At 43.5% G+C, this 14,436-nt stretch overlaps 1 protein-coding gene across 5 annotated transcripts in view; it reads right to left on the reverse strand.

Moving 5' to 3' along the window:
- Positions 1 to 6,278: 6,278 nt before the first annotated feature.
- The window catches only part of DGUOK (deoxyguanosine kinase), a 29,127-nt gene continuing 20,969 nt past the window's right edge, over positions 6,279 to 14,436 (reverse strand). For 2 of the 5 annotated variants that reach the window (XM_017644373.3, XM_017644372.3), the window contains exons 4-7: positions 12,386 to 12,533; positions 7,671 to 7,786; positions 6,960 to 7,059; positions 6,279 to 6,507 (exon numbers count right to left, since the gene is read on the reverse strand). In XM_017644373.3, coding sequence (XP_017499862.3) covers positions 6,481 to 6,507; positions 6,960 to 7,059; positions 7,671 to 7,786; positions 12,386 to 12,533 — 391 coding nt within the window. In that variant the 3' untranslated portion in view covers positions 6,279 to 6,480. Of the gene's footprint in view, positions 6,508 to 6,930; positions 7,060 to 7,670; positions 7,787 to 12,385; positions 12,534 to 14,436 lie in introns of all 5 variants that reach the window. The other 3 variants (XM_037027225.2, XM_017644370.3, XM_017644374.3) reach the window with 2 other exon arrangements.

Here is a 14,436-nt window from a genome sequence, read left to right on the forward strand (position 1 = left end):
TTTCATTCAGGTCTGACGCAGAGTTTGGCATAGTTTAGCAAGCAGAGAGCCCAAGGGTACAAAGACGGGCTCCTTCTGAGTGGGGCCAAGGAAGAGCCTCACAGAGAGCACAGACTTAGAACGGCAGCATGAGTAGTTCTTCCAGCACCAAATGGTGGGGTGAGGGTGAGGGTGAGATGAGAGAGACAGAGAAGCTTGTCATTGGGAAACACGATATCCTCTGGAGTCACGGGCAGTCTTGTGGAGGTGACAGTATGAGCGGTGGGAGATGAAGTTATAAAAATACGGCAGCTCTAATACTTCCTCACAGAAGGGGCTGAGGGGTGGTCATCTGATGGCAGGGGTGGGCAGGAGACCCGGCTGAAAGCCATGCTTTTTCATAGCAACCACGGCTTTTTGGTAGAGTAGCTGCCCACCGCCTGCAACTGCTTATCTCTGGGGAATATATTCCAAGATCCCCAGTAGATGCCTGAAACCATGGATAGTACCGAACCCTAGATATACTGTTTTTTTTTTCTATGCATACATACTCATGATAAAGTTTCATTTATAGATTAGGCACAGTAAGAGATTAACAATCATACAAAATAGAACAATTATAACAATATACTGTAATAAAAGTTATGTGAATATGGCCCCCCTCTCAAGTTATCTTACTGTACTGTACTCACCCTTCCTCTGGTGAGATGTGAGATCATAAAATGCCTACTGATGAGAAGTGAGGCTAGTGGCAGAGCGTAGGCACTGTGATGTAGCACACTTGACCTAGCACTACTTCAGGAGGATCATCTGCTTCTGGATTACGGTTGACTGGGGGTAACTGAAACCACAGAAAGTGGTGCCGCAGATAAGTGGGGATGAATGTACACATTTAGTCGAGGTGGCTTGGAGAAGCCATGTCACCGGTAGTACTAATGGTGGGGGTGGCTTCCAGCTACTCCTGACATGGCCCCGCTCAGATGGGAGCCAAGTGGCCAGTATGAATGAAGGTTGGGGCATTGACAACAATGTCCGCTAAACCTTCAAAGGGAGAAATGGAAACTGAGATGCAGAGAACTGAGAGATGCCAGAGATGAACAAGCAGGATTTGGTGAGGGTAGGATGTAAGGAGAGCTGGAGGGGCAAGGATGACTCCAAGTCTTCTATGTCAACTGGGTGCCTGGAGAAGCAGGAGCAACAGGCTGTGCTGGCCGAGGTGGGTGGTGGTGGTGGTGAGAGCTCTTTCATACACACTGAGCATGAAGGGGTAGCCAGGAATGCTACTCAGAGGCACCACAGCTCTAGCTTTAAAAGTCATCCTCCTGTCTAGGATTTGCTTCAAAATATTTAGAAAATGGTGGGTAGGCTATAGGACAAACAAAATTGGCTTTGAGTAAAGTGAGTGAGGAAGTAAAAATTAGCTCAGACTAAGGAAAAAAGGTGGCCAGACGTATGTAAGGCCAGCTATAAAGTTACCACGAAACAATTTCCCTCCCAAGGGCCAGCTGCAGCTGGAGTATCATAACCAACCCCTTCTTTGCCTGACTACTGCTTTCTGACTGAGAAACCTTGTTCTTTAAATGATAGACCATCAGAAACTTTGCAGTTCGACTAAATGTGTACATTCATCCCCACTTATCTGCAGCACCACTTTCTGTGGTTTCAGTTACCCCCAGTCAACCGTAATCCAGAAGCAGATGATCCTCCTGAAGTAGTGCTAGGTCAAGTGTGCTACATCACAGTGCTTACGCTCTGCCACTAGCCTCACTTCTCAAAAATTTCAATGCTGGGAGCATCTAAGTCACCTGACACGGAGTAGTTCTGATTTGCAAGTCAGATTCAGAACTTCAGATAGTCTTCTGAACACGACATTCCACATTTATCTTGTACTTTTGAAGGAAAAGAACCTGGGTCTACTGTGCAGTTCAGACCAGATGTTGATTCCTATAGGTATCGTCCTGCTTTCTTTGAGCCTATCAAAACACTGCTTTATTTAAATTTTACCTAAACTCCATCCTCCCCCCAAATCTTGTAATTGTCTTTTCCAGTCTGATGAGACACCCCATAGTTCCCCTGGTGTGTGGTCTCCTTTGTTGCAGTGAGTTAATAAATCTGATTCTGTCAAACTACAGGTTTGTTCCTGGTGATCTCAGACTGATTGGGCCAGGACATGAGTAATGGGGTACAGCAGTTTCCTCAACTATTGCAAGTGATTCACATTTTCCGTAACATTTCCAAGTTCTTATAAAGTCCTCACCCCATGGTAATTGTAGAAGCCATGACTACAGCACCCCAAAGATGTCCACATTCTAATCCCTGCACCTGTGAATATATTACCTTAACAGCAGAAGGGACTTCGCAGACGTCATTAAGGCTCAAGACTTTGAGAAAGGAGAGTATTCTGGATTATCCAGGTGGGCCTAATGCAACCATGTGGGGCCTTAAAAGCAGAGAGCCTTGCCTGGCTGTGGTCAAAGAGCTGGGACAGTGGAAGCAGGGTAAAAGATGTAAAGTTGCTGGCCTTGAAGATGGAAGAAGGGGCTGCAAGCCAAGGAATACAGGCAGCCTCTAGCAGATGGAGAAGATAAGGAAACAGATTCTCCTCTAGAACCTCCAGAAAGGAATGCTGCTCTGTTGATATTTTTAGTCCAGTGAGACCCGTATCAGAGTTCTGACCTATGAACTGTAAGAGAATACATTTGTGCTGCTTTAAGCCAAGTTTGTGGTCACTGGATATGGCAGCTATAGAAAATGAATACCAGATCCCTCAGAGGAGTGAGTAAAGACAGAAATGAGCCCAGGGTGCCCTGGGGACACCAATACTGCATGGGGAGGAGGGAAAGATGAGTCAGCCGAGGACACAGAAAGGGAGATACAACACTGAAGCCCAGAAGAGGCCAGCAAAGGAAAAGTTTCAAGAAGGAGAAAGTGGTCCAGAGATTTAAACTGCCTAACCCTTAAAGTGAAGGCTGAAGGGGGTGAGTCTTTCCATTTTAAAGGGCATGTTATTTCCTCGCTTCATTTTCCCTGGGAGTCTAGTATTTGCATATAACAAACAGCCTTTTTTGCCTGAAACTATCACCTTCTCCCTTCATGTTAAAAGCCTGAGAGTTTGAGAACTTTCACAACCTCAATTCACATAATAATCCTATCAAGGTAATATTCTAGTTCCAGAATAGCAGGTTTTAACTGCATTGTAAGCCAGAAAGAAATCTATTTTTATGTGTTAATCCAAGTTATTTGACTCTGGGGAGCAGCCTAAATGAAGAGTGAGAACAGCCACTGGACTGGCCTGACACTGTGGTCCTGATTGTATTTAATAAACACTCCATCCAGACCTATCCTTCCCTGGACACTGGAGGTGCAAAACTACAACTATTCCTTAAAATATTTACTCTTTATAGACCATCTCAGCTACCAATTTGGAAAATGGCAAATTATTTCACCTAGGTGAGACTGTTGATGGCTCTATCTTAAGAGAACATTTACATTCTATAAGGCAATGTTACTGCTGAATTTGTAGATTTTCAGGCTTTAAGTGAAGAATGGGAAGGAGAGGAGTGTATTCTTAAATTATAAACTCACCAATCTCATCTGGTTTTGACAACCTGGGCCTAATGCCTCATTCTCACATAAGGGCCTGGGCAAATGGCTTTTCTCTGCCTGAATACTCTACTTCATTCATTCTTCAGAATTCAGAAGTTGTCAGTCCTTAGATTACACTGGCTCCTTCTGCTACCGGACCCCACCCATGCCTGTACTTCTGAGTCATTCACGGTACCTGCAATGACTCATTCAGTGTCTTTCCCCTCCTCTGGATGACACATTCTGAAGAAAAAAGTTTGCCTTATGTCATGTTCACTTGGTTTCTAGCATATGGCAGATATGCATAAATATTTGTTGATGGTTGAATAAATGAGTGAAGGGGGGTGGCTACTGCTTTTACTCTGGTTTAACAGGTGATTCTTCAGTTGAACACAGAGATTCTTGGAAATGCAAATCAGAATTAAATATTTGGGCCCCTCAAAGCCAAAGCAGCAAAACCACTGAGTTTCCAAAACACACCTAATACCCTATATTCATCCCTAGTCTTGTCCAAAGCCTGAATTAGCAAACAAACATAAGGTCAAGTGGATCGGATTTTTGACAAGGGTGTCAAGATGATTCAATTGGAGAAAAGCATAGTTTTTTCCATAAATGGTGCTGGGACAACTGGATATGCGCATGCAGAAGAATGAAGTTGAAAACTCTCCTTATACCATACATAAAAATTAACTCAAAGGCATATATACCTAATCTAACAACTAAAACTTCTACTCTCAGAAGAAAACATAGGAATAAGTGTCTGTCACCTTGGGTTATTCAAAGCTTTCCTACACACGCCACCAAAAGCAGAAGTGACTAAATTGGACTTAATTGAAATGAAAAATGTTTCTGCTCCAAAAGATACTATCAAAACATTACAACCCACAAAATGGGAGAAACTATTTGTAAATTATCATGTATCTCATTAAAAACTTGGATCCAGAATATCTAAGGTCTCATACAACTCAATAAAAAGCTAATAACCATTCAATAAAAAGAGAAAAATAAAAGGTAAAGAAAAAGCCAATAACCCAACTGAAAAATGCACAAAAGGATTTAAATAAACATTTTTCCAAAGAAGATACAGGTGACCAATAAGCACATGAAAAGATGCTCAACAGGGGGACATAAATCAAAACCACAGTGAGAGACTAAGATAACTATGATCAAAATGACAGACAGCAAGTGTTGGCAAGAATCTGGAGAAACTGGAACCCTCATATGTTGTTGGAGGGAATGTAAAATGGTGTAGCCACTTTGGAAATGTGTAGCAGTTCCTCAAAAAATTAAACATGGAGTTAGATAGCATTTGATCCAGTAATCCCACTCCTTGGAATATGCCCAAGAGTTATTAAAATGTATGTCCACATAAAAAGTTGTATATGAGTTTTCATAGTATTGGTTATAGCCAAAAAGTAGCATCCACATATCTGTCTATGGATGAATGGATAAACAAAATGTGGTATATCCAAAAAGTGAAATATTTAGCCATAAAAAGGAGTAACATAACTGTTACATGTCACAACATGGATGAACCTTGAAAACCTTGAGTGTGAAATAAGTTAGTCACAAAAGCCTACATATAACGTGACTCTATTGATAGGAAATATCCAAAATAGGCAATCTATAGAGACAGAAAGTATTGGTGGCTGCCTAGAGCTGGATTTGGCAGGGGAAGGAGTGGGTGGAGTCGGGAGGGGCTGCTAGTTGGCATGGCATTTTCCTGGGGTGATGAAAACATTCTGAATTGCTTGTAGTGATGGCATCACAGTCCTATGACTAAAAACCACTGAATTGTATTACTTTAAATGAGTTAATTGTATGATATGTGAATTATATCTCAATAAAGCTGTTAGAAATTTAAGTGGGAAAAAGAAATACTGTGCTTTTATTTAGAAATATCACACATTTGTTAGAAACCGATCTCACACCCGTTTTCCCAAGCATTAAGAAAAATGCAGGTTTCTATCATCTCGGACACTAGGAGTCGTGAGCTCATTTGTTTTCTTGTGTGCCTGTACAATGGACAAGGGCCAGTGCAGCAATTCTGCTCATGGTGAATCACAGACCTGCAGGCTTCTTGCAATGGAGCATTTCAATTCTATAAAGCCATGCACTTTTCTCTGGTAACAATATATTGTCCTTGAACCTTGAAATGAAGCACAAAAATTTTTCTTTCTCTCCAGCATAGACGAATTCACTCCATTAAGGTCACCTGAAACTCACTGGGTTTAGATATTTAGAACAGGCCAGAGTGCCAGGATGACCAAACCCTAACTGTTAGAAGCTAACCTTCTATGCTCCTGATTTGTTCTTTCCCTCCCTCCCTTTCTTTCTTGTGTCCAGGTTCTTTGGCTCAAAGCAAAGGTCTGAAGACCCTCCCACCCTCTGTACCAAGAGTGTTGGATGGGAAAAGACAAAGGAACTTCCTGGAGTTTGGGCTCCATTTCCCAGATCTTGGGGCCCACACTTGGGTGTCCATGTACTACTGAGCCACTTTCCTTCCCTTCTTCATGACTATGGCAGGGCTTGACTGGGGGTCCTGGGAGCAATCCCTGCCCTGGCATGTCAGAGGGAACAAGTGAACACGCAGGGAAGTCTGGCTGGTGAAAAGTAAAGAAGAAAAGCTAAGATTTTACATGAAAATGGCTAGAGGTTCAGAGCAGGCAGCAAAAGACACACACTGAAATAAATGAACAACTGGATATGCAAAGTTAGAAAAACTTAAACTTTATCTTAGAAGTTACTGAGGTACAAAAGAAGACAATGGCAAAGTGTAAGGCTAACAACAAACCATACACTTGAGTGTCAGAGCACTCTAGGGGTAAAAGGTGATGGAAAGGTATGTGACTCCGTATTTCACTAGCTTCAAAAAGTAAGAGAGCCCAGATCATAGCCAGAACTTCTCAGTATTGGTTACAGATTCTTTACAAAAGTATTTACCTGTGGGAAGAGAAAAACCAAAAGTTAAATTTCACATTATCAACAAACTGTATGCTAGTCTTTCTATAATGTATTTAGGCAAGCCCATGAGGTTTTTGTTAGGAAGGGAAAATAGGCATGGAGAGGCATATGACCTACTCAGGGTCACATAGTTACAAATGGCAAAGGTGGGAACAGAATCCAAAAATTGCATTTCCCTAGTTCTAGAATGCCTTAGAAGAGGATGTTAGCTAAGAAGCACATATTACAAGTCAATTATTTAACAATTATTAGCCCCAAGTACTTTAGAGAATAGGGATTATATGTGTAACTTGTACAAGGTCCCATAGGCTTTGGCGTGTGAAATGCAATTTGAGGCGCAAAGCACAAGACCCACTACGTTGAAGTTTGAAGCAAAGATAAAAGTGCAATAAAGGAAATCACCAGAAAGCTGAAGCTAAGGTCCTCCCCACCTTGTTCATGAGTTCTTCCTGCTTGGTTACTTCTTCAGAAAAATCATTATTGACATCCAACACCAGCACTGGAATGTTCAGCAGAGCCTCAAAGTGGAGCCTTTAAGAAGCATGAACATTTAGGGCACAGAAAAAAGAAGGCTGAGCCAAGCTTCACATACTCGCCAAGTCTTAATTAATTCAGAGAACAGACCTAAAGTCTGTTGAAGTTTCCAATGAAGTTGCATATAAACAGGAGTTTTAAAAAAGAATTAAAGTTGGCTAGAAAGAGGAAGGCTGAAATTTCTCTTTAGTCTTGAGATGGATGCTGAAGGTCAGAGCTCCAAACATTTTAAGTGGACAGCATACCAGGCCCAGAAGGAGGAAAGGCTGAAACCAGGACTGTCAACTTAGTAAAATGGATAATTTCTCTAAAATTTTTCAGCCCTTCATCCTGAGCCAACTATAGTATAACATCATCTATCACAATATTCAATCGAGGGGAACGTTAGGAAACGAAAAAGTTGGAGAAACAGAATCTAGTAAAATGTATCCTGGAATACACAGATTACATCCAATATTAAATATGTGAGTTTTGTAATGCTTGACATTTCCAATCACTTCTAGTACATTCTGAATCTTCCTATGGGGCTGCATGTTGACTTCTTGTGTTTTAACAACTGGCTTCAGGGAGGCAGGTCTCTGTCTAATGCTGCCCTCTTCTCTGCTTACTTGGTTGTCTTGTGAATAAGCCAGGCTTCATGTTGACTGTGAAGCTGCTCGAGATACACCAGCTCAATTCCTTTCTCCTCCTCCCTTGCCCTCTGGTGTAGTCTCTTCGAACAAACCTAAAAGACAATTCCCAGGCCCTGTTGAACTTGTCTAGTATCTTGGCTGTTACAGTGCAGTCTTGGGGGAGGCGGGGGGCGGGGTGCTTTCAGACCCGTTCATGATGTCTATCCTGGGTGTTATATGCCACAACTTATCTTCTGCTGTTTTGTTTTTTTATTTAATCACAGGTTAAGGGCAAGCATCACCCACCTAGGAACCTGGAATTACCCTTCATTTTCCTCTTTCCAACCACATCCAGGAAGTCACTGAATTCTCTTTGATTTCTCTCCAGTTGCTTCTCTCCTTGCCTCTCTCACCTCTACTCTGAACAGGCCCTCGGTCCCTCTCATCTGGAGTATGGCAAGAGCCTCTGGCACTCTGCTTCCTGGAGGTGGTGAAGTGTATGGAAAGAGCACAGGCCTTAAAGTAAGACGTGCAGGATTAAATTCCTGTCTTCACTATGTATTTCTGCAGTGTTTGTGGGCTTCCATTTCCTCATCCCTCATCCTCAACTCAGCCCTCAGGTGGCTGTGAGGACCCACCAAAGGGTGGCATGCCACGTTCCTGGCAAAGGCTATCCTTCCAGGGCACCCCCTCTGCCCACCCAACCTTCTACAACACTGCAACACTGGGGCATTACTCTTGTTGCTGGCAAAGCCTCCTTACTGCCTATGGCCACAAACTCTGGGGGTTCAAGGAAGTATCAGTATTTACAAAATGGTAAGTAATCTGAAACATCACTCATATCACTCTGGAGCAGAATGCAAATAATGAGGAAAAAACAAAGTGAGGCTTAATACTAACTCTCCTTCCCTGCCCTTCTGAGACACTCCATAATTCTATTCTGCCTCCACCTGGTAGAAAAGTTTGAAGCACACTGGTTCAGAGAATGTCATCTTTTCCTTTACTTGTCACACAAGGCCATTCCTGGATTCTGGCCACCCCTCCCACTTCTCCACTTTCAACCTCCTTGGCGCCTCCCCTGGACTCACTGCTTTAGCCTGACTGGACCTCCTGGCGGCAGGACAGGCCAAGCGCTTCCATACCACAAGACTTTTGCTCCAAATGTTTTAGCTTGAATTGCTTTCCTTTCTCTCTGCCCGGCAAACAGGCCATCTATACATTCAATGTCATCTATTCTGGGTGAACAGGTAGATTAACCGATTGATTTAGTACCTCCCTCTTTCAATCACTTAAAAAACTTTATTCCCAAATGTAAACTTCAATCCCAAGTGAAGTGCACATTATTCCATAAGGCGCTGAGTCTTTACTGTTTCCTCTTGTCTTACCTTTCCTCCAGAGAAACGAAATCATATAAGCAAATTTCACTTATGATCTCATACCCAACTTTTCACACTGATGAAAAGAGAGACTGATCTAACTGGCTAATATTTTCAGCACTATCCCTCCTTGTCAATCTCTTCCCCAAATCAATTACTGTCCCAAACTTGGATGAAGTCTTTGTCCTCATGATTTTAATTTAGCTAAACAATAAGTAAGACAATATGCAAAATAGCAAATTGAGTGCTAAGCTGCGAGGTTTGCGTCTTACTCCCAGCAGGTCAGATAAGGGAAGGAGTAACTGGGTCCCAGTAGTCAGAGGCTTTTCCTGGAAGAGGCATGAGCTTCCCCTTTATCTCTGCTACCAGCTTACTGAGCACTGCTCTGAGCGCGGGTGCTGTGCTGGGCCCCAGACAAACACAGACCACCATTTCAGCTACATCAGAGAGCAGAGGGAGGTGTACACAGGGAGCTCCGAGGGCCCAGGGGGTTGGGAGGCAGGCTGGAGTCTGTCTCCTTTGGGGCTGAGCATGGGCCTGGGCAGAGTAGCTGGTCAACAAATATTTGTTGCATGTATTCTTTTAATGTTTTAATTTCTGACCTAGTCTCTCTATCTCCATTTACCTATTTCTCACATGCATCCTTTCTATTTCTACCTTCCTTCATTCTGAACCTGCCTGCTTTTCTTTCCTTCTTTCCATCTCCTGGCCCTGTACCCCCACCTCACTGCTGACAGCTTGTTGCCTCCTTTCCTGATCACACAGCTTTCCACCCGACTTCCAGCTCCGCTCCTACCCGCACCCACCCACCATTAACTTTTTTTGTGTATTTTCAAAAATACCTTACACATAGGTACATTCTAATCCCACCTTAAAATCCCACATGCATGTAAGAGATGTTCCACCATACCCTCTGCTCTTGTTTTTCCTAACACTACGTCTCGGAGATCGTTACATATTAGTATCATACTTTCCCATTCTCTTTTATGGCTTCAGAGTTTTCCAGTGCATGGATAGAGCATAATATATTCGACTGGTCACTATCACTGACCACTGGGTTGTTTCCAGTAATTTGCTATTACAAGCAATGCGGCCTTGCACACAAGCCATTTGCCCACATGGGAGCATATTTAAGGAGTAAAATCCAAGGAGCATAATTAGTAGGTCGAAGGTTTGTGCACTTACAGTACCAAACTACCTTTGTAGGGGTTAAACAATTTACATTCCCACTAGCAAGGTAGCTTTGGGATGTGTCACACAGCAAAGCTACCTAATTTTCCTCTCTGAGAGAAAATATTCTCTTCTGAGAGAAAAATATTACCAGAATTAATTAAAATGCATATTTTAAAAATGTCTCTCTCCTATTAAAATAAGCTAATATTTCCCCTTTTACTTTTAATTTGGCTAACAGAGCAAACTTTTCTTCCCCCTATAAGTCCACATAAACTCCTATTTTGAACATTTGGCAAAATTCTTATTTTACTGATATGGTTACAACACATTCCTTAAAAAAACACCCTGTATAAACAGTGCTTTAGTCTTATCCTTCCTCATAGTCCTCATGAGGAGGACACATCTATGTGTAGTAAGGACACAGTGTAGCTGCTAAGGGGCAGGAGGGACCCTCCTCCTAATCTGCCCCCTTCACCTGCCACCTCAGAAGTGGCTGCTGCTCTGCCTGCTTGAAGTCAGACAGCAACTAGGCTATGACTGTGGGTGACAGGCTGCTGTGCTTCCTGAGCCCCAGCCCAGGTGCCACTTGTCCCGGGCACTTCCTGCCCTGTCTCACACTGCGAACAGGCTGGACCTCTGAGCCACACTGGCTGGCTGCACTTTCTCTTCCTGATTCCATGGGGCCAGGTAGGGACACTGAGGCCTAGACATTTTTTGTTATTGTTGTTGTTGGCTTGCTTGTGTTTTAGAATTAGGGGAAAGCAGGTGGAATGGAGTGAAAGGCTTTCCTCAGACACACCCTATCTGCTCTAATGCGGTTTTGCCAGGGCTCTGCTCTGGAGTCCTGGGCGCTTGCACAGCCTTGTGCATACAGCTGTCTTCACTTCTGTTCTGCTACTCTCTTGGATATAATTACTTCTGAATCTCCCAGAAGAGGTCAGGCATAACTTCAGGGGAAGGAATCAGTATTCCTGGGTCCCTGGCTCTAATGCCATCAAACAGCACCAACTCCTAATCCAATCTCAAAATGAATATGCTATTTTGCTTTTTCTGCCATTAAGTTGTAATAATCTCCCAGCTCACCCCAATTTACCCCAGCTGAAATACTTCAATTAGTCTCTCTAAAGAGGTACATCCATCACACCACGACCACCGTCACCACTGTCCCCTCCTCAGGCAGTCACTTGGAGCACATGAGAGTGGGGAAGACTTCTGTGCTTGTCCTCTCCTCTCTGCCTCCTGAGAGACTGAGATGGGGCTCCCCCATTTTCTGACCCTGCATTCAGTCTGCTCTGAGGCTTCCTTCTGTCTACAAGGTTCAGGACTGCTGGCCTCTAGTCTGAACAAAGCTCTCCCTCCTAAGATTATGTGGTCTTCATGGCATCTGACTATACATTATGCATGTGTCTCAAAAGTTGAGAGCAACACATCTCTCAAAAACTACCTCCTGCCTTGACTCAGAATCCCCTCCAGAAGAGCCCTTAGACTTCACTAGTTTGAGCCATTGGATTTGACAGACAAGGACCCTCCCAGGAGAAAGGTTCCAGGTGCGGCCATGGTCACTGCCAGTCAGCAGAGGCCAAGGACCACTTCCATCTCCAGAGACATTGGTGCTGCCACCCTAACATCAACCTACTGTGCCCCTGGCTGGCTCCATGGTCCAAGTCAGAGCCGTGGAAGACAACTTCTGTCATCCATCCTGCCTTACCAGTGGTGTTCTTAAGGTTCAAAAAGAGGCTGCAAAGTAGGGCAGCATCAGGATGAGCTGAGGAAACCATCCTCTTTCTCCCAACATCTTACTCAGGAAACCATCAAGACCACCAGACTATGACGACCCAATTAGAGGGAAGGAAAAGCAAAGGCAATTGACTATAGGTTACCTGGTCGGAGGAGCCAATCTGCAAACCTGGGTGATAAAGACAATCCCAATTTTCTCTATATAGTTGCTACACTGTGCTATGTACAATCAATGGCTTTAGTCCTCTGCTGCAGAAGGCCTGTGGGGAAGAGGTGCTGGTGCCAGAATGGGAGGGTGTGTATTCACTGCTCTCCATGCTCCATGTAATACCCACAATCCAATTTCCCCAACCAGAAAAATCAGGAGCTTGGAGAACACCATCTCCTAACTTTCACATGGCCCTAAAGTCATTTAGGTTCTGTTACCTGGGGAGTAGCCTGGAGGTAGATGAAGCCATGTAATTTGAGCTGGCTGGCAAACTCCTGCAGGAGAAAAGAATGCCAGTCCTGATAGATATGCCACTCGATGTCACTGAGGGAACCATTTTCAAAAAGATTCTTTGCAAAGATATACCTGGTTGGAAAAATAAGTGGGATGGGGGAGGGGGGAAATAATGGGAAATAGAATGAAAGATAGGAGAGAGAGAAGCAGAAAAATCAGTAACCAACTTGCTACATGTCTATTTAAACCACTTAACCTTTCTAGCTCCTCATCAATCTTTAAGAAATCTGAAATTCTTAACCTGTATCTCCCCCTCCTTGCTCAACACTAAGATAGGAAATAGCATCTAGACTTTAGTGGCCAAAATCACAGCTCTCCAGATGAATTAATCCACTGGAAGAAAAAGGGACACTGGAAAACAGTGTCATTGGTCACCAACAATGTTCCCTGCTGGAAAAAATGTCCCTCAGTCAGAATGTACAGCATGGTGCACATACACTTAAACTTCTGAGACTTCCTTATTACTGTAGCAAGCCCCCAAACAAATAACTCTAGTATAAAGCACCCATCACATTTCATTTAATGACTGAGGTTTCTGAGTCTCTAGGCTGCAGAGCCATCCTTCTTTCTAGTTAAGAAGTGGAGAAGGAACTGTATTTAAGTGGTGTCACCTGTGGAGCAGGAAATACATTTCTTGCTAACTGCAGTTTTACCAAGAAAGCAGACTCTCCTCCAGAGCACACATGAGCTCTTGTTTACCTGCTTCCTCTGCTGCTCAGCTTCTAACCCAGACACAAGAAAACTAAATCTAAAAATCAAACTAGCTTATGGCCACAACCCAAGGAGCATGTGGTAAATAGGTATCAGAGCTAACCAGAGACCATAGCTTCAGAAGGGTTAGTTCTGCTTTGAAACCTCACACTTCTTGATACAAAACACAATTTACATCCTAAACAATGAACTCCAATGGCAATACTTAACAACTGGCCACTTCTGAGAAAATGAAAGTTGGAATCCTTGTGTAGGAATGGCTCAGGGAAGTGTAAACCCCAAAGCCGTATGTACTGCAGAGTCACATTCCTGAGGCTGATCCTGGCTCCAAAAATCTCACAATTGCCATGTCACCATAGGCAAGTCACCTAACTCCCTCAGCCTGTTTCTTCCTCTTTATAGAAGGAGGTAACAGTTGAACCTAACTCCCAGAGTTGCTGTGATGAGTGTATATAATACTCACACGGTGCTTAGAAGAGTGACTGACACCCAGCACTCAAGACATCTTAGTCATTAGCGTAACTACTTCTTTGCTAGGTTATGAAGAAACTAATTTGGGACCTCCAGAAGTCAACTTCCCAGTCTGGAATGGTTTAGCTATAGTCTAGCTGAAAGCAACAAAGAGAAGAAAGAGGTGACCTTTGTTACTCAATTTCTGAAAAATGTTTTTAGCTTCTTCCCAGGTAACTTAGAAATTATGCACTTGTTAATAAGAAGGGCCCTCACTCTTCTCAAGGATGAGCATCTCCTTATTTCTTCAAAAGTGGTGGTGGGCAGAGATGGAGCAAAAGGGTGTGGCATGAGTGCCAAGGGGCAGGAACTATGGCAGTCTGCATGCAGGGCCTGCACAGGACAACTTAATAAGGACTTAGGCATCAGGGGCCCTGCTCTAAAACCACAGGCTATTGTTTCTTTTAATTCAAACAGAAAAGATTAAGCTTTCTTCCTCCCTGTCATCATTTTCCCAAACAACCTGTGCCCCTCCTTTGGAACGTGACACGGCATCACACTTGTGAGCATGGGTGCAGTCTGAGTCCCCTGTTGGTCCCCTCTGATGGCTGCCATGAAGGCAGGGATTGGACTGGGTCTGCCTTGCTCACTGCTGCAGCCCCAGGGTCCAGCCTCTGCCTGAACGCAGTGGGGACTTCGTCAATCAATGCTGAGCATATGAATGAATTTTTTAAAGAAGAGAAAGGGTCTCAATTACCATAAGGATTATAACGTGCAATTAATTATCCTTTCTGTCTCCAAAATGCCCCCTCTG

The sequence above is a fragment of the Manis javanica genome, chromosome 1 (genome assembly GCF_040802235.1).
Source record: "Manis javanica isolate MJ-LG chromosome 1, MJ_LKY, whole genome shotgun sequence".
NCBI lineage: Eukaryota > Metazoa > Chordata > Mammalia > Pholidota > Manidae > Manis > Manis javanica.